Source organism: Clupea harengus, unplaced genomic scaffold (assembly GCF_900700415.2).
Source record: "Clupea harengus unplaced genomic scaffold, Ch_v2.0.2, whole genome shotgun sequence".
Classification (NCBI taxonomy): domain Eukaryota; kingdom Metazoa; phylum Chordata; class Actinopteri; order Clupeiformes; family Clupeidae; genus Clupea; species Clupea harengus.
The window spans coordinates 1,008-22,033 of record NW_024880452.1 but is presented as its reverse complement, the minus strand read 5'-3'; the positions used below and the strand labels follow the sequence as shown (position 1 = coordinate 22,033).

Here is a 21,026-nt window from a genome sequence, read left to right as displayed (position 1 = left end):
GCTTTACTACGGTGCTGGCTGTACAACTACACTGTATGTCTACTAAACTACTTGTTGGCTTCCTGCTCAAATTATGAGAAATAATCCTTGGTATGTTTCCATTTCCGCATACTGGATTCCACGCAACCCCCCACCCACATATCCCCACCCCTGTCATCAGTCGGTCGTGGTTGTAGCAACAACTGGCATACCTCAACGATCCAAAGCTGCTTGTCTCATTCAGAGCAGATGGCTGCTAAATTTCATGGAGAGTAAATCCTGCTCATTCCATCTACAGGTCGAAACATACCAAGTTTGAACAAAAAGGAGAGGATGCAGATCCTATTCAGTCTGATAGCAGCTCTGATTCTAGTCAGCACAACGTCAGGGGTAAGGCAAACGTTTTATCTTCAAAACTTCACAGCAAATTCTTACTGCTGAAATCTTATGACTGTGTGTTAGTTTATAGCGAATGAAATGCCATTTGTGGAGCCAGGAGAGAAAATGATTGATGTTCTTTTGCAGGGACTTTTAAGAGCGAAAAGGCAGAATGTCTTCGTGTTCACTGCTGATGATGCAAGTACAAGTAGGTGGTTGTAATTATATCTATCTTTATGCATGTGTAATATGTGTAATTCTCAAGGTCTTTATGCATAAATACTGTCTATATGTAGAATTCTGAAGGTCTTTTACAATGTATCCCAGGATTTGGGACCCCGGGGATACACCCTTCTAAACAGTGTTTCCATTTCTGTGTTGTTCTTCTCCAGGTCTAACCTCTCGTTGCCTCCATGGCGGCAGCCCCTTGACCCATGAGGGGGAGCATTTGTGGTGCATCTGTCCTGATGGATTCTCAGGCATGTACTGTGAAAAAGGTGAGAGCCTCATTAAAGCACTGATATGCAACTGAACAGTCTGCCATGCTTATTTTCACACCTTGTCTGTATACTCTGGTGGGTAACTTGAGACAGTTATGCATCATCCCCCCCGCCCCCATTCTGTGTTCCAGTCTCCTCCCCCCCCCTCGCCCACGGCAACTGCTACACTGGCATTGGGCTTTACTATCGGGGCACGGAATCGCGGTCCAGGAGCGGCCGGAAGTGCCTCAGGTGGAACATGGACCCCAGTGAGGGTTTGGGACGACACAAGTACTGCAGGTAGATTTTCAAGATAAAATGGAATGTCTTTCCTGACGCCCATAAAGTTACTCAGCTGGTTAAAATGAGGGTAACTGGAATTTGAGATCCTTTGACTTCACCAGTCTTCAACCTGCATGGATATTTCCTATTGATCCATGTTTATGCCACTAAACGCGCCCAGGGCAGAAGAATGATACACGACCTCACAGATATTTACACCGAACTGTCTGTTGTCAATGCAGGAATCCTGACTACAGCCGTAAGCCTTGGTGTCACGTAAAAACAGTGTTCGGTGTCATTAAAGAATACTGCAACATCCCATCCTGTCTGACGGTGCCTGGTAAGGGCCAAATGCAAAGGCATCAGCATGCACTAACTGTGAAAATCATTGTTATGATAAAACATTTTTTATGTAATATCTGAAAATCTCCTTAACCTGCTGTGCAGGACCAACAGTCCAACCTCAAACCAGCAGGCCAGACACTGGTAAGCTATTTGGATTTCAGCTTAATCAACCTCAATCTTTCTCAAGATTTTTCATATCATATTTCAACAAGCAGAACAGCATAATAACTGTATCCATTTGCACCAACTTACTACATGTATTTTATTTTATGTTTATTTTGCCCTAGAATTGTTGGCTATAGAAATAATGGACTAGTTCATTGAGGAATAGATGACCTGTTTAGATCACAGTCACGATCACTCCTGTGTGTTCTTAACTGTGCTCCAAACCAATGCATAAATGTCTTTTCAACACAGCAGGACCAAGCCTTCCTCAGCCCAACCAACCAGGCACTGGTGAGCTATGAGCTTTTCTGAATGTTCTCAAAACAGTCTTATTAAACGTTTTATGATAGAGAATTCATCTTCTTAACTTAAATAGCAATTTGAGTTGCAGTTGCATTTATTGCCCAACCGTGGGTGTATTTAATAAAAGAACAGATATTGTGGTTTCTAAGCTAGCTTACTGAAAGTTATGCAATATTCTTTTCCATTCCACAGTCAGTGGTATTTCACAAAGGCTTACTGACTTGACACTGATTTCCACATTCCAGGGCCCACCTGTGGAGACAGACAGAACAAGCTGATGAAGATCGTGGGCGGATCCGTAACACCTGTGGAATCCCAGCCGTGGCAGGCGGCCATCTACTGGAAAAGCTCCTCCCACCGCACGGCATTCCTCTGCGGGGGCAGTCTGATCGCCCCCTGCTGGGTGCTCACGGCAGCACACTGCTTCGCCGACGGGTGAGAGCCCAACACACTCATGCTGATAGAAACATTCAACAGCGCATTTTCATGTTAGAGATAGAGTTAATGATGCTAACTTGGGATATGTTTTGTTATATTTCATTGACCTATCCTCACATTTAAGCAGCAGTCTATGTGTTCAGAGGAAGACATCTTTTATAACCCCAGGCTCTCTAGTATGGATCTGGCAGAATGAGCATAGAATTAGTAAGAGTAGAGTAATGGAAGGGGTGAAGCTACTGCCTAGAAACCTGCTAATCAGGATATGATGTGCTTGTCAATCAGATTTCCAGGACAAGGCAACATATTTTAGGTGAAGGGTCTGACACTGATGAAAATTGGAGTATCTGTTTAGCTGTTGTGTTTAAGATGGTTAACCTGATTGATAGATACATAGATTGATTGTTTGATCGATTGACTGCTAAAAATATTGATCGACTGATTGGTTAGTTAGTTAGTTGGTTGATTTGTTGACTGACCATCTCTCCGCAGGCAGAAGACAAAGGCGAATGAAGTATCTGTCATCCTTGGGAAGAGTGCCATCAACGAGACAGATGTCATGAGTGAACAAAAGTTCGACGTCACAGAAGTAATTGTTCACGAGGACTTTGACAACAGTCAGGGAAGCTTCAACAATGACATAGGTAAGCATCATCTTGTTTAAGTCGCAATCATCATGACTTTATTCTCATTTAATGACATACGTATGAATCGCTACTCAGCCTGGTACTTCCACAGTGCTCAAGTATTTCAGAATGAACAGCTGTAGTTTAATATGTTATGGGTTAGAAGTCATTTGTTTACCAGTTGAATGCGTTTAAGAAGTTTTTTAAGGCCCTACTTTTGTTGTCCCAATTTATTATTTTTGTGCAACATAATCCTTCAGGATTTCAAAATACAGAAACAAAATCTATCAACAGTACATACAAAACAGTGCAACAAACGGGTATTTCTAAAATGGGCCTTGACCTTTAAACGGCAGTGCTTGTGTTCGGTATTCTGCATGTGTGCAGTGTTTGGCCTCCTCTGCACCCTTCTAACACAAGTTGCTACATACCAAACATTATTATTAGAGGTATTGTATCTCATCTGTATTGCATCTGTAATTCCATCAGAATATTTGTCTTACAGCACGCTTGGCCCAGTTCTCCAGAAAAACATGAAAGATCTTGCGTACCTTAGAACAGCCCCTATTGACTTTATCATGACTAATAAAAGTTGGCACACCCTTTCTGTTCATTTTACCAGCCCATATGATGTGTGAGTCATTTGAAAGAGACCTGCAACGTCTTTTTATTCCGGTTGATGTCCTGGTCATGGCCCATGGTCCCATTGTTTCCTGTTGTCAGGCAGCTTCATTAAATACTGATACATGGAGACTCCATGGTCTCTCACCACATATGACCTCTACCTGTTCCCTGAGAGAGAGAGAGAGAGAGGGAGAGAGAGAGAAGGAGAGAGAGAGAGAGAGAGAGAGAGAGAGAGAGAGAAGGAGAGAGCAAAGGTGTCTCGTTACAAGTTGCATCTGAGAATTGATCAAGCTTTAAGAACCTTAAAATTGGTTGAAGCATTTATTTTCTCACTAACAGAGGGTCCACCTTTCATATTTCATCTTGTGTTCCACAGCCCTCCTGAAGATCAGGTCTGAAACAGGACAATGTGCCAGAGAGACCAAGACAGTGAGGACGGTGTGTCTGCCTGTGGCCAATCAGGCTCTGCCTTCCGGAGATGCCTGTGAGATCGCCGGGTACGGGAAAGAAAAACAGGGTAATGTTGACTGGCAGGGGCCAGTGTCTGTGTCTCAGTTCGACAGCATAAGTAATCATACATACACATCATTTGAATTGAATTAAGTACAACTGAAGACAATATTTGACAGATAGTTTACAAATGTCAAAGTCATTATAATTGCCAATTGTTATCTCATACTATAGACACTAAATGGATTGCTTTCCCATTGTGTTGTGTCTCTAAAAGCTTCTCCTTGTTGTAGGTTTATGGTACTATTCCCAGTACCTGAGAACGGGTAAGGTGGAGCTTATATCCCAGGATGTGTGCTCTAGTAAAACCTACTACGGGAGCATGATCACAGACAACATGTTCTGTGCTGGCAGTCCTAACTGGTCAACAGATGCCTGTAAGGTATGAAAGATCTCATAACATTACATTGTATCATACAGCGATGTATACTGAAGTCTCGTAGAACACGTACTATTTTTTACACGTACCAGATTTATAACATTTACTATTTTCAACAACATTTGAATTGAACCATCTTGCCACCATCCTGACTTTTTACTAGAGATTACTCCATTGTTCCTTCAAACTACCATTACTCTTACACATTAATGAGCACAAGTAAAGCAGATGAATAGGACCTTTTTTCAAGATTTTAAGGTATTTTAATGGCAGCTCCTAGTTGTTGGTGTGGCTCTGGGCTCTGTAAAGCGCCTTAAGACAATTGTATTGTTATGGCGCTTTATAAATAAAATTGAATTGAATTGATTTGGTGTGCTTCTATATGCAACAGGGAGACTCCGGGGGTCCGCTGGTCTGCAGTGTGAACGATCGCATGGTCCTCTTCGGTGTCATCAGCTGGGGAGACGGCTGTGCCAAGGCGTTCCGGCCAGGGGTGTACACGAGAGTGAGCAACTACAACAGCTGGATCGCCAAACACATGGGCCAGCCATCTCCCAAAGCAGACACGACGCTTTCACGGGAGTGAGGAGTGAGTCTCATCTCACTTCCTAGCTGTGACGTGCATACCGAATGCGTAAATCACAGTGTTCTCGAGGTGATGGGAATTACTATATGACACTGAGCAGCACATCAGAAAACGTCAACATCAATTTTTTTTGAGCCAAGTGATGTGTGTAAGACACTTCTTCTAAGATGTCATTTAGAAATTAAATAAAAGATTTGGACTAACTGACCTAGCTCAGAACTGATCCATTCACATTAGATAGAAAGGCAAATCTTTATTAACATTTTAATTGTAGATATTTTTGGGGCATGTCGGAACATTCCAGTGGGAAAACTGTGCGAATGACAGATATGCTACCAGTGCTCTTGGTGCTATAAAAACTCTGGTTGATTCATTTCATTTTCATTAATCTTGAAACATGACCACTGCTATTTCATGAATAGATAACTAGTGTAAATATTGACTGTGTAGTCTGTAAAACTAAAACCTACATGCCTATAGAGTATATTTTATATTTGGTGTATGTGTGTGTGTGTGTGTGTGTGTGTGTGTGTGTGTGTGTGTGTGTGTGTGTGTGTGTGTGTGTGTGTGTCATTATATCCGTTAGATGTACAGGTGCAGTCCTGCAGTGTCCATGCTTTTCTTCTCATCTTTCTATTGTGCATTTTATGTGACACTTTTATCAAATAAATTATTTTGTGAAGATATCCTGACTGAAATCATATATATATATATATATATATATATATATATATATATATATACACAACCTTATATTTGTGTTTTATCACACCAGGGGCCACCGGGGGTATACTGCCATACGGGGGCAAACCCCGGGGAGGCCCCACCTGTGGACCATCAACAGTGGACCAAACTGAATCTATATTATTTCAGAGAATTTCTAAATGAATTAAATGATTCAGTTTTCACTAGCCCTTTCTCTGCTCTCCTACTCCTTGCGCTCCGGCAGGTGCTAACAGGCAAGTCCAGGGCCGAATTTCTTTCCCAGTACACCACTGGGGGCCACCCTCATAACTTAGTATCGTATGAGTGCATGACTCAGTCTCTAAAGGGCTTTTTAAAATTCGGAAGGTTATAGATTATTTTGAAAGTAACTTGATCCAAACAACAGGCCCCACACGCACACTGTAATCTGCAGTCAAATGCTCCCTCGATGTGACTCATCAGCAACGGTTGGTGTTTTGGTTACAGGCCATAACATCCGTCTGTTTACCACCCACTGGCCTCTCCACTCAGGCTTCTGGAATCTTCCTTGACCCAAGGAGTTACCACAAGTGCTGACCGCGACGCTTTGAACATTTCAAAGTCACTCCGTGGTCTGTGGCCTCGATGGGACTGGGTTGGCCGGGGGATTATGACAGGGCTCCACTTGGTCTTGTTTGCCTTTCTAACTTGGACGGAGGTTGATGTGCCGTTGGCAGTTGTGCCATGTCAGTTTCCAAGGGGTGAAGATTGGTTTGGAGCAGTAAAATGACATCAATACAAGAAAAATCTGAAGTGTTTCCACAGTTAAATGGCCTACATCTGGTATTGTTAATTGGTTATGAAGTTTGGCCTGATGCAAGGATGACGACAGCACTCTCATCTCCAAGACTGCCTCTTAGAAATATTCTGTGAAACAAGTTTGCTGAGGAAAAAAAGACAATCTCATCGCCAGGAAACTCTCATGCCTTTCATCATGTCATGACTTCATTGTTTGAGATTTGAGCAAGCAGTTGGGGACTACTGCACTTCGGCCAAGATGATAAATTCATTGTTTACAGCTGTTATTTAAAAATTTGCAGCGGACAAAAATAAAGAAAAAAACAGACTTTCTGTTTTGTTTCTTGGATGAAAATGACAGACAATGCCATGTGCTGCTGGCTTCTTACTTGGTTACAGAATCCTTTTTCTTTGAATACCCTTTATTCATCATGTCCGTCATCCTAATTCATCAAAATCATAAAAACTCTGTCATGACATAGTCTTGCAATGGGAGGCCCTGCTGTCTAAACTGTTTAGTCTGATACCATGGGCACTAGGGTCTAGTTGAGATGGGATCACGCACATCTACTGAATGACTGAATGGAGGGGAAGTCCCGATAACAGCTGCCTGATTTGAACACCAAACTAAAGGATTAGTGGAACCCCTCGACAGACTGGGGTCAAAGCAGCTGCCTGACTGTGTTACGTTTGTTTTGACTTTACCACCATGGGGGGGGGGGGGGCAAGGCGGGGGCCATTCCATACCTCACTTTACAGCAAATAGTCACTTAAGGTGCCTAAACTCAATGCCTTCATTTGGCCAATGACCTTGGTAGGCCCCGTAATAGGGAGATTTGTAGTTATGACTCCAGTACCACACAGTAAGTGAAATGTTTTAGAACATGTATGTAGTTTATTAACCTTCATTAAGGTTAACATTCAAGTTAGAGTGACATTTTGTAACAGTGAAGTGTGTCTACAAGACATAACCACAAGGTGGCAATGCAAATGAACCATGCGACAGAATAGATCTGGGAGTTCAGAATGGTTAGAGTTTGCACATTTGTACAGTCCTTAAACAAAGAACACTGTAGAGATGAAAGCCTTCTTGATTCATCCATTGCTTTGAATGTAAGAAAATGATCATAATAATACCATGAGATCAACACAAAACTATTAAACAATAAAGTATTCAATCGATATTGAAGCAGATAGATCTAAGACTGTTTTCTAGGCTATAAGACTGAATTGCATGAACATGCCCACACGTGGTATATTTTTTTAGCATGGGATGTTTTATTTTAAACTGTACATCTGTTAAACTTCAAACAGTGGGCCTATTTGTGCAGTCTAAAAATGCATCTGTGTACTCCCAAGTCAGACCACCCATCACGATGATCACGGAACATTCCAGCAGGCTACCTACACGGCCAAAGCTTTGATAGTTTCCAACGAACAATTTGCTCTTTGGAATGGAAAGATAGGTTCAAGGTCATTATGAACTGTGGAGGTTGTGATTGAGAAAATCAAGTTCTGTAAGACTGTATAGAAAAGATGCATTGAATGAACCCTAAACAATCAACTACTGGTCAAATTAAGTATGGCAGTGCTCTTACAGAATACTAGCCTGTATCCTAACCTATTAGGGGATGAGTTTATAGCCTACTTTGTGCATATATAGTAGAAGACATATAGATAATATAGTCGAGGCCTACCATTTAGCCTATATGTCAGACGGCTAGCCTAATTATTTAAGTGTGACACCCAGCTCTGATGAGCCTAACTCCATCCACGCCATAATTGCTAATAGGAAAGAGGGGGGCTGAAGAGGGGTGGCGCTCACCCATTCCATGATGTGGATATGTACCAAACGGTCCAAGATACGTCAGCATTGGCTTTGCAAGGTTCAGGATGATTTTAAACAGTAGGTGGCGTGTTGAGCCATTTTTAACCCCATAAAATGCTGAAATACAATACAAATATGTTTAGTGATAAAACAATTCAGTTCAACTGATTGATTAAATTGAAGATGTTTAACTGAAGAAAAAAAAAAGCTATGAAACAGCTGATGGACAATGTTTTTAATGAAAAGATTTACTGATTGATGAAATTAAACTGAACATGTTAGCTGTTCAGATGCAAAAAAGAAAGTTTAATAATTTTTGAACCGTGCTTTTCCCCTCAGTGTCAAAGAGGGGCCTGCCACGAAAAGGTTGAACTACTGACATAAACAGTGAGCATGCAGTTCATCAAGGCCCTTTGCGTTTACTTCCTGAATTCCTTCTTTTTGGAATCTTCCTTATTAGGTCATGGGCTGCTCGCCCGTCGTCTCCGGAGAGATGCTGTGGGAATTCCATGGCTGGTTTGGCTGGCAGTTGCATTCAAAACTTCCAATATTGTTGTTTCAGTCTGTCCCGTTGCACAGGCATTTGAGGTATTTGCTACGCTGCCACGTTAAATCAATGAATAATACCGACTACTAATGTCCTGATCTTAAATATGAACCTGCAAGGCTCTCAGTTAGGCTACTAGTGCATTGAGTTGTTTGCACATTTTTATATGACTCGATCACAACACAATATTTACATATAAATACAAAACAAAAGCCCATATGGACACAACGAGTTTTAGTTTTTTGTATTTCAAATTAGAGCTTATCTCTACACCACTTGGGGTGAAAGGATACGCTACTGAAAAAAAAAAATGTCAAGGAAAATTTTTATTGTTTTATAATCTGCTTTTGCACATGCAAATTTGGCATTCCCTACTTAGCCATAAGTAACTGTCAAAAAAAAAGAAAATACTGTTGAGTCTTAATTAACTTGGGCACTGTAGACATTACGAGGGACTCGAGACATAGACTACAATACATCTGTAGTTGATGGATACTTCAAACTCCTAGGCAAACTAACTGCATGTTGAAACGAACTAACTGAATGTTGACCTCCATGGTAGTCTTCCGCTATACACTTCACAACAGGTCACGTTCTCTTCTACTCCTGATTATAGGAATTCCTTGTTCGCAACAGTGAATGTTGTACTTCCCTTTTTAGGGCATGAGAATGTATTACGTAATTTGGGAAGAACTCGCGTCTCTAGCAAACTCGACTACAACACTGGGAGGAGTTGGGAAAGCGAAGAGTAGCGTTGAGTTGCACCAATCGACTTTGCAGTTACGTCTGCTGCCAGCCTCTTATTGGTCAAAGGCTGCAATTGAATTCATTGAGGTTTAGGTTGCTCGCCCACAGTGAACTGCGGCTAGTGATTCTCACATTGATGGCAAGTCGGGGAGTGAGACTTCAGTAGTCCGCTCTCGAAGTGAATCAGTGCGTAAAGAGCCATCGGATATAGTAGAGTTTTGGAGTGATCGCATACGAAAAATCGAGAGGTTTCGGAAGACCTTTTCTACATATTTTCTTTCTCTCGGACAGCGGACTTAAGTTTTCATCATGCCGGTGTTTCACACAAAGACGATAGAAAGTATCCTGGAGCCAGTGGCTCAGCAGATATCCCATCTGGTGATAATGCACGAAGAAGGTGAGGTTGACGGGAAAGCGATCCCAGATCTCTGCGCTCCCGTGGCAGCGGTACAGGCAGCTGTCAGCAACCTCGTCCGGGTAAGAGAGCCATTCTTTTCCTCAAGGACGCTAGCATGCCCCGAACAGTTTACCTTCCCCTGTCTAATAGTTAACTGCCCCGTGCCTTTGTTTTGCTCCGTATTCACCGGCCCTATAGCTGCTATGCATAGGTCTACGGTGTGGGGTTTGGATTAAACACGGATGTGACCAGGTTGTATTAAAAAGAAAGTTTGCTGAAGTTCACTTGTATCATAAAAGGGTGACGCCTTTCCCTTTGGAATTATGCCCTTCCCCCTTGACAGAGAGGCAGGGTAACCGTGAGTTGACTTCGGTGCCATGCTTTGTGTCACAGGCGATATCTTATGACTAGCTGGTTTCGCCAATGATCTCTTCAGAACACCAATTAAATAAACACAGAACGCAAATCACTTTGATGTTTGTGTGAATGAAGTTGCCCCCCTGTCAGGTTGGGATATAAATGCATATAAATGAGAAAAATAATATGCTAAAAACAAGTGGGATGTATTTCTGTCAATTAGTGGGAAGTGGACACAGAACTATTAAAAATAATAATCTGCGAAACTGTAACAGTCGTGCTAGTGACTAGTGAGGAACCCAGGGATTGTAATGTAGTTATTAACACACCCACATCCGGCGTCCGAGGGTGCAGGTTCGAGTCCAGCTCAGGACTGTATCTACCCTGCTATGCACACCTCGCCAGTGACCGTCCAAACACGTCCATCTTACCTTTATATACTATAATTTCATGAAGTATAATGTAGGCTATGCTAGACATTATGAGCTAGTTAGAGATGTGGAGCAACACTTTATTTTCATTGCGTTAGGCAAACAGAACCAAAACCTGTGATTGTAGTACGTAGAAACTCTGTTAACACAATTTAAAACCACATTATGCCAGGAAGGTTTCTGACATTGGATAGAAAAGCATGCATTTTGGAACAAGGGTGATGTCATCCGACTGGGGGGTCATCAAAGGGTAGGCTACATACACATGTGGTTTTAACAGTTAGACTAACTTTACGCACAACTTTCATTTTCCTGTATCACTTTTATTTCCATCTATAAACTGGTGATTAAGCACTTTGAGAAGCTATTCATTGTAGTGAGATTTTCTTGTCAGTTGTCAAAAGAGGTGGGACAAAGTAGGTGATCTGGTGAACTGACACCTGTGACGGGAAGACCCTGTTGTAGATCCGCAAGCAGTCAATGGTTTTCCATTTGCCTATATATAACGAAAACTTCTGAAGCAATGTTGTTGCAACAGTTCCCTTTAATCTCCCACAGTATTTCGGAACAGTTTGAAAAGGCAACCGCTATTTTGTGGTTCTTTACGCTTCTAATGCTTTGAAAGATGCAAGCCTTTTGCAGACAGACTACCTTCTCTTAAATTTGGCAGACAAAATATTTGAACAACAATTCAACAATACTGTCAGTGTCAGGCATCATTTAGAACTTCTATGAAACAATAAAAGGATGTCCTCTTTCTTTTTATGTACTTCTCCTTATTTGTGATACTCAGAGTCTGAAGGAGACAAGGGTATGGTATGTCCCGATGTATGGTACTCCTACTACACAACACATACTATACTTTGGCCCACTGATGAAATATGAGAAAACAGGATCTTCTCAAAGGCCATCAAATGGTCAGATGAATGAAAACATCACAACTTCTAAAGGGACAAAAACAGGAACATATTAAGGCCTAACATTGTGGTTTTGGGCTTAAGAGGAAATTGCATGTGTAGCTATTAATCTTTGCACATGTGTAACAGTAGAATGCAGTCAGTTTGGCAGTTATTTCAGTGTCATAACCAAAGGAGTAAAGCTCTTACAAGCGAGAGCCTTGGTAGCTGTTTGACTAAATCCATTCTGTGGCTTATGGCTAGCTTTTGAACGCCCGACCACATTGTTCACGTTTCCTCCCCCCACTCTGTCTTCCTTCCCTCTGATGTGGTTTGTGTAATGCGGTATTAGTTAGCACCTATGTATTCCCCTTGTGTTGCTATCAAACTACAGCTCTGGCTAATGTCATGAAAATCAGCTAATCTGTTTAAATGTCTGCTTTTAGCACCTCATGTAGGACTATAGATGTTTGCTTACTCTGTGTTGACTTCAGAATTGCAGTACAGTAGCATTTCATTATTCACATCCGATTCATATTTTCATGAAATATTCTTAACCAATTATCTGCCACCATCATAAGATACGCTTGTAGCAAGCAGTCTCCTTTGCTCTGTAGTGAGATGAGATGTCCAGACTCTAATCATTTCCTGCTTTTCTTAGAAACAGTGCCTCACTGTTTCGTATTTTTCTGGGAAGCGCTCGTCTTAGAGGAGAGAAACGTGTCTCATTCGCACTGAATTGTAAATCTCCTTTTCTCTTTATCACACAATCTCTGCCTGACTATATGGCTATACCCACTATAGAGATGTCTCTGCCCTTTAGTGTGTGAGCTGTAATTCATGTCATTAGGTGCTCAATGAGTCTAATGGCTTTTCCCAGACATCCAGACTGGCTTTGGTGGAGCCAGAGAAAGCCATTCATTCCATTGTCATCAACCATCAGGGTTTGCCTGGCATGATATAAGTAGCTTGATTGAACCTTGTAGATCCCACTATTGAGGGCAGCAATCCCCCTGGAAGTCACATTAAACATCTATAGCCAATATCCAGAGATGCTTTTTAAACGTTCCCCCACAATATTGGGAAGGGTATGTATCTGATACGTTGTGCTGTTCGAAGTTGGCTGCCTGCTAGTAACTCTTTTCCACTTAACTTCAGGCCTGAAGCGGCCGCATTGCTAGGATGTAAGCAGAACAGAGAGGTGTTAAAGACTGACTGATGAAGTAGCTTAAGAGTTGTAAACTAGTAAACCATTTTCATTTGTATTATTTATTTATTTGTATTGCCCGGAAACTAAAATACAGATTCATCCAGTAAAGAATAACTTAAGATCCATAGCTGATGCTCGTATTGATGCCACAGTTCTCCAACCGAAGGGTTGAACCTGTTAGTCTAGTAGTAGACAAACGCAGGTTTGTACAGAGTTGTTTGCATTGGATTGGATGCCATTTTGAGTGAAGAGTCTCTGCTGAAGCCAAATATGATAGAGAATCAGGTCCCTGTCTGAAAAACAAGCCTAGTGACTTTGAGTGCATCACAGTCATCTGTCTTTGAGAGTTAGGCTTTTGCTGTGGGCAAAAGATCTCATTGCTTTCATGATTTTTACGTCCAGCACTGGCACGCTACATGGTTAATATTAGGATGCATTGCATTCATGTTACTATTCATTGTCATACATTGAATAAAGAACAAAGATGTGTGTCATGATGGGAAATGAATCCAGCAGTAGAGAGCCACACAGGCACATTTGAGGCTGAAAGACAAGTAACAGCAGGGAAATGTGAGGACTGTTTGTGGCTAGTCACACTTTCCTGTGGCCCTCCTGATCCAGTACTGCAGCTTCGTGGACCTGGTCATTTCAGTTTGCGTTCTCTCTCTCAGCACCCTCCTGCTGGGTTTATACTCCGAGGAATGCTGAGAATTCACGGTGTAAGCAAGCGACCGACCGCTGGGCCAGAACCACGACCACACCAACCCTCCAACCAACCCAGACATGATGTCGTGATTTGATCTGGTGATGGTGTGGTGCATTCCCTTATGTTGTGCACAGTCAGCCCACGCCATGGATATCGTGGCAGGATGACCGCTGTAAAATAGTAAACATTAAACAAAATAAAGTAAACATTCTGACCCCTCTGCCTTTTTGGACCACATGCTCTGTATCAGTATCCTGCTCAGTATCATGCTCTATCAGTGTCCTTTTATTTATTGTTTTTGAACAAAACAAAATTGAAGTTAAACTCTGATTTTTCTCTCTGAGATGACCACATAAGGACTTATTGCTGTGGTCTTTCTGTTCTTCATCATTTTCAAATGGCTTTTTATAGTCCTTGGATGGAGTGTAGAGTGTGAGCGCGTTGGCAGAGAGAGAACGGGATGTTTCTCTGTCTGCCTGTCTACAGAGCCAAGCTCCACAATAGCAAGGCGCCAAGACCACAGCACAGCAAATCCCCGTACAGATTAGCACTTCCTCCTTTCCAAACCGTTACGAGGTGGATCACACTTACCCTTTGAAGTGTGTCGGGAGAAAATGACCACGCTGAAACTTTGTAATGCCATGAATTGAAGAATCACTTCAAATGCCCTCAAACGCACAAGTTAATGGGCCTGATGATAGAACTCTATTGAAGGGTGTCTTAGGTGTATCAGGTTTCTCTTTAAGATCACTGCCTCCAGGCCACGTAGACATCCAAAGATAGGATGTCCTGCTACCTGACAGCCTTATTTTTGCTCATTTGTCAACCCGCTATCTATTCACTGACCACACTAGTAGTGGTTTCAGTGGGAACATTAAAGTCATATGATAGTCGTTGCAGGGGAAATGCTGGATGTATTGTCCTTTGTATTATAGTACAGATGACTGCTATCAGCTCTTACAAATCCTACTAGTGCCTCCGTGCTTCACATGAGCATATAGTGGCTATTTAGGAAGAGTACCTCCTCTTGGCTGGTGTTGGGTGGTGCAGGGGAGGAGGTGTGTGAGGTGTGTGAGGTGAGGGGAGGAATGAGGAAACAACGGGAGCCAAGTCAGGAAGGCCTGGCCGTCCCTCAGATGGGTTGTCTGTTCCAGCAGATGTTGAGTGAGGGACAAAGAGAGAGCGAGAGTGTGTGTGTGTGTGTGTGTGTGCGCAACAGCAGTGTGTTGTGTGTGTGTGTGTGCGCAACAGCAGTGTGTGTGTGTGTGTGTGTGTGTATATGTGCGCATGGATGAACACGAGAGTAAGTGTGTGTGTTTGTGAGGGAGAGCGCATGTGTGGATGCGAGAGCAAGGGGTCTGTGTTGTGTGTGTGTGTGTGTGTGTGTGTGTCTGTGCCTGAGTGAGCCCAGCGGACTGATGAACAGGCCTGCCTCCGCCCACCATGATGAGCAGTGGATGGCCCTACGTGGCCGTGAGGGGAAACGAGTTCTGTCAGCAAGGCCAGGAAAACCTGTGGCTTCTTTGAGTCCTATGAGTCATCACCGATGCACCCATGACTGGGTTATTGCTTGTGTTGAGATGTGGGGACAGATGGAAAGCTGATTGACCTGACATTTATGTTATCCTGTTTGAGGTTGTGTGTGCGCGTGCGTGTGTGCGCGTGTGTGTGTGTGTGTCTGTCTGTGTGCGTGTCTGTGTGTGTGTGTCTGTGTGTGTGTGTGTCTGTATCTTTCTCTTGCTCTCACTCTCGCCCTCTTTTTCTCTCTCCCTCTCTGTGTATGTGTGTGTGTACATGTGTTGCCAAGGAGGCCATTTCTGATCAAAGTCTCTGCAAGGGGAACCCCGGCAGTGAGATCATTTGCGATGGAAATTTGTCCTTGATGTGAAGGAAAAATGGAATGTTTGCGTCAGTGTCCTTCCACGTCTAGTTTAAATAAGCAGCAAAAAAAAAACCGAACTGGTCCGGTCACTGGCCTCTCTTGGCAAACATCAGGCCTTTTGATTTGTCTCTCTCACCACCTTTAATGGGCCCTGGGCACTTCCTCCTCTGTATGTAAACCATGATGTGACATGATGTGACATGATGTGTCAGTTGCATGATAGATCTGCAGTCTTGCAGCTGCTGACCTTCAACTGGTATTGCACGCGTTTGCCTTGAGCCAATATGAACCATCGAGATGATGCCTTGAGATTCGCTCGCTCTCTCCTCGACGAATGGTTTTCATAGTGACTCTCAATCTGCTTGAAATGTCATTGCTAGTGCAAAAAAAACATTGTTTAAAAAAAACACTGGTAAGCAATTCGAGTCATGGTTTTGATTCAGAATGGCGCCCAGCGACGGTTCCTCTGCTCATTGCTGTCAATTTAGCATTTAAAATGGTTTTGCTTTGGCTCCTAAGATGTTGCGTATTACGCCTAACGACGTTAGATTCTCAGCTGTGGCTCAGTGTGTGAAGGCAGTCAGTGTGGCCAGTGTCTGGGCCCACTCTGGCCTCTGAGAGAGGCTCTCTATGTGGGGATGAGGAGAATTGAGTGCATCGCAACAAAGCCTCGCCTGTTCCCACGGAATTAGCCACTCTATCAGCGTCTGGAAGCCAGGCCTTCTCCATCTCACCACTGGCAGCTGGAATATTGGCTGGATTTTGCCTTTGCCTTTTCTTTGGTCATTTTATTCATCCTTTTATTTAGTTGCAATTATTGAACTTGCTTGATTGTGTACTTGGTTTGCAGCCACTGATTATTTCAATAGCTGTGCTCTTCTGCAAAAGAGATGAGATTTGCAGGACGGCGACTTCACTTTATCTCTCGTCACCCTTTTGTTCTGGGCCATATGCAGTCTGCACTCAGCATTGTGGGTTTAGGGGAACAGTTCTGGAATTGGTTCCTTCCTCATCATAGATGTCACAAGTTCCACATCACTGCATCGGTGACTTCACTCCACACGCGGTCACAATCTGCATTGTGTGGAAAGACGCTGGTGGTTGGAGCTACTCTAAAAGTAACAGTTCCTGTCAAACTAATTAAGGAGTGTGTGAGTCAGGGCTCCCACTAAGGGGGAAGTGTGTGTGTGTGTGTGTGTGTGTGTGTGTGTGTGTGTCTGTGTGTGTGTCTGTGTGTATGTCTGTGTGTGGTGTCAGGTGGGGTGTGTGTCTGTGTGTGTGTGTGTGTGTGTGTGTATGTCTGTGTGTGGTGTCAGGTGGGGTGTAGAGATTTGTGACCTTAAAATGACGACAGTGTTGACTTGTGCAATGGAGTATGTCTCCAGAGCTGGGTCAGGCCCCTGGTCAGTCAATGCCCCCTGCTTCATTGGAATGCTGTGAGTCATCGTGACACATTTAAATAAGTCAAACTGCTGAACCAGGGCAGGGCTGGGCAGAGCTGCTTCTTGCGGAAGCATAGGGGTTACATTTTCACAAGTCCCCCCTTTTTTTGTTGGCTTGCCTGAACCTGTTCTTCCCTTACGCTGAATATTGCTTTCTAACTGTGGTTTTGTAACTCTCATGTTGTTGTTGAACAGTAGTCTGATTTATTTTTTTTCTGCTAGCTTCTGCTAGCAGCAGTTTTCCCCTACATGGAGCTTCCAAAGCCACATGCGTAGCCCTCCCACCCATATCACTCATGTCAGATAAAATACAGAGTCAGAGTCCTGACACCCTATGAAAGCATTCCAGACACTGGCTTACAGATAGTGTTTGAAGTCATTGCCCAGACTACCATGATTCACACTGTGCTAAATAAACAGTTCTCTCTCCAGTAAACCCCATGGAGTTAGCTTAGTCAGGGTAGATTTGATTTAAAGGTAAACTAGAGAGATCATTTTCTAACGCCTATATCACTCTGGAAACTGTGTTAACTGTATCTGGTAGAGTAGATATTAACTGTGTACGTGTTCTTCTTTTACATCATTGTTTGTCCACAAATGGTGAAAGCAACTTTATAGCTCAAGGGTGATAGTTGCTGGGAAATAGTTTTGGATAACTGGTTAGCGATACTGAAAACTGTTCTCTAAACACATTTTGAACAGTTATTGTTTTTTTACTATGGTCAAAAACCCATTACAGATTACAGCTGCCCTTTGTGTCATGTGTTGGCTTTTGACAGCGCAAAGTTTGCCAAAAAGTTGCCCTCAGTTTTGTGATTGTAGCTGTGGGATGGCCTGCTCTACCTCAGACGCCTGTTCTGGCTTTTGTTCACGTTTCGCACCGATGGCAGGAATGCTGAAGTGGAATTCGCTGCCAGCTTCCCCTAGAACTAAGTGAGCACAAGTCAGAGGCTACCTTTTTTAGCCTGGCAGCGACTTTCTCTGGAGAATGAATGTCGTTTGTGTGTGTGTGTGTGTGTGTGTGTGTGTGTGTGTGTGTGTGTGTGTGTGTGTGTGTGCGCTGTCCCAGTGAAGGAGAGGAAAGGAAATGTCCTTCTGGAGGGGTGAGCCAGAGCAACACGTCAGCTCATTGGCATTGCCAAGCCGTTTGAACTTTGACCCCCAATGGAAGCGTTGCATTCCCTCCTTGTGCCTAGTTCTGTAGTTCATTCCGTTGTCATAGCACCCAAATAACCATAGCAGGCATTGAAGATTGTGCTACGAGATTACATCATCTTGTAACAAAGGAAAAGGCCTGGAATTCCAACAAGAGCGTTTCAGGCAGCTGAGAAAAGTGGTTTCTGTGGGAGAGAGTTAGTCACTCTGGTGTGTACTTTGTAGACCATTTACATGCACAAGAGAGCTAAAGGAAAGGGAAAAACCTCTTTTAATACAAATTGTAATTGAGGCATGTGAAAGCAGAAGTGGTTGATCTGGAGGACGGATTTAGCTGTGGTTGCATCTTTGATTGGCATATCCAATGACTGATGAGGACACTGAAACCACATTTGAAAACGTTATGTGTGGCATGTTCCCACCTGTTGGACTTGGGTGACGTGGACTGAGGGGTGATGGTGTGGAAGAGGGTGGAGCCCACTGATACTGTGACGGACTCACTGATTCAACAACCAATGAATGACTCCCTTGCAGTCTGCCTCACTGATTCACCAACCGAAGAATGACTCCCTTGCAGTCTGCCTCACTGATTCACCAACCAATGAATGACTCCCTTGCAGTCTCACCAACCAATGAATGACTCCCTTGCAGTCTGCCTCATGATCCGTGGAGGAGGCTGTGTGGCCTTCTGTCAGGGAATTTTTCACCCTTTACTAGGACTGTATAACCTCAGAATTAAGACACACAACCAAGAATATAATAAATAACAGACTTTTACTCTGGCAAAGAGGAGTGCAGTGGTTTCAGACTGCTCTTCAACATACACTGACCCTCTCTGCTACAATGCCTGCTCTTTATTCAAAGAAAAATGTTGACACTCAAACATGACACTCCCAGTTCGTTTTACCATCTGGTCTTTGGTTCCCAGAGATAAGAATCTTTACCTAAGACCCCCTAACCCAAACTCTGGGTCTTACAACAATAAATCAGTCTTAACCTAAACATTTCATGACACCTCTGAGTTCCACATCTCCCTTTCTCACAGACTCAGAATTCCTCTCAACAGAACAAAGAAACAGCTGAGACTTCCATTTAACAAACTAATAACAAACTACAACACATATCATGATAATAATTATATAGCATATTTCTTTCACACCTTCACAGAAAAACTGCAATAGCAGCCATCGACCACTCGGCACATTCACAGCATTAGCATTGTGGCTAACAGGGCCTCGTTGCTTCCTTCATGATAAAATGCACATGTACATGTTGTAGGAGGGCAAAATACTCTCCAGCAGCCATAACTTGTGTGGTTGTATGGAACTTGTATGGTTATTTGTTCATTCATATGAATGTGAGGTGGCACACTGTGGCATGCTTTAAAATATACGGGAAGTGGGCACATTGAATATAAAGTTTAGGTCTCTCTTTTGTCACCTTTTTTGCAATTTGTTTATGTTAGCCATGAGCCATTTTCAGTCTATCTGAATCTTTCTGAAGTTCTTTGCAACAGGCCACAAGTTGCTAAGTCGTGCAGTTGTGCAGTATAGTTATAGCCGCATTTATCAAGAGACAATGAGTGCTGTGTCCCTGTGTATCCGGGCTACCGTCAGATTCTTACTAACTAAAATGCATTGCTATTTAAAAGTCTATTTATTAATGAAGATCTTGGTGATGGCTCCCAGTGTGTAGGGGAAAAAAGTTCCCAACATGGGGGTTGCGAGTCGTCATGACAATGAGTGCCTCTGTGTGGCTAATGTATGTGTTCCCTTTTTTTTTATAGATATGACATTTGAGTCAGGTCAGCAACAAGGGTGTCGTTACTGGGCAGACAAACGCTGAGCTCATGCTGGCAAGGTTGAGTCGGAGGAGTGGGGTGTGAATGGGGGGGGTGGACGGGAGAGGAAGGAATGAAGTTGGGGGGGCACGGGAGAAGAGGGAATTATTTGGCGGATGGCTGGCTCCTCTCAATACCAGTGGCGGAATACAGTCTCAGCTGTTTAGACAATGGTTTATCAAGCCCCATTAGTGAGCCCTGCAAGCCCCTCCACACCCAACCGGCACTTAAAGTGGGACACGTTCCCACAACACACTCAAACGCATGCAGTTGTCCCCATGAGGCCTTCGTTGGTCCATTCAGAACTGTTTGATCCTAAATAGTGTCTTTTTTGACCTCTCTGCTTCTGTGTTTGACCCTAAATAGTGTCTTGTTTGACCTTTGACCTCTCTGCTTCTGTGTTTGCAGGTGGGCAGAGAGACTGTGCAGACCACAGAGGACCAGATTATGAAAAGAGACATGCCACCTGCCTTCAGCAAGTAAGGCCCACACAGACAGACACACAGACAGACACACAGACAGACACACAGACAGACACACAGACAGACACACAGACAGACACACAGACAGACAGACACACAGACAGACACACAGACAGACACACAGACAGACACACACACAGACAGACACACACACACACACACACAGACACACACACACACACACACACACACACACACACAGACACACACACACACAGACACACACACACACAGACACACACACACACAGACACACACACACACACACACACAGACACACACACACACAGACACACACACACACACACACAGACACACACACACACACACAGACACACACACACACACACAGACACACACACACAGACACAGACACACACACACACACAAACACACACAGACACACACAAACACACACACACACACACAGAGACACACACACACACAGAGACACACACACACACAGAGACACACACACACACAGAGACACACACACACACACACAGACACACACACACACACACACACAG

General features: G+C 43.4%; 2 protein-coding genes across 2 annotated transcripts; both read left to right on the top strand.

The window, feature by feature from the left end:
* Nucleotides 1-295: 295 nt before the first annotated feature.
* Nucleotides 296-5,778, top strand: LOC122132177 (urokinase-type plasminogen activator-like). The gene is made up of 12 exons (XM_042706993.1): nt 296-369; nt 505-565; nt 750-854; nt 989-1,136; nt 1,361-1,458; nt 1,566-1,604; nt 1,881-1,919; nt 2,177-2,366; nt 2,862-3,013; nt 3,996-4,136; nt 4,363-4,511; nt 4,900-5,778. Exons 1-12 carry the CDS (start codon nt 313-315, stop codon nt 5,092-5,094), a joined length of 1,374 nt encoding a protein of 457 aa, XP_042562927.1. The 5' UTR covers nt 296-312; the 3' UTR covers nt 5,095-5,778.
* A 3,978-nt stretch (nt 5,779-9,756) lies between these two features.
* On the top strand, nt 9,757-20,513 carry LOC122132176 (vinculin-like). Its single transcript, XM_042706992.1, has 2 exons — nt 9,757-10,175; nt 20,423-20,513. The coding sequence occupies exons 1-2, from the start codon at nt 10,008-10,010 to the stop codon at nt 20,495-20,497; spliced, it is 243 nt and encodes an 80-aa protein (XP_042562926.1). The 5' UTR covers nt 9,757-10,007; the 3' UTR covers nt 20,498-20,513.
* Nucleotides 20,514-21,026: the final 513 nt, after the last annotated feature.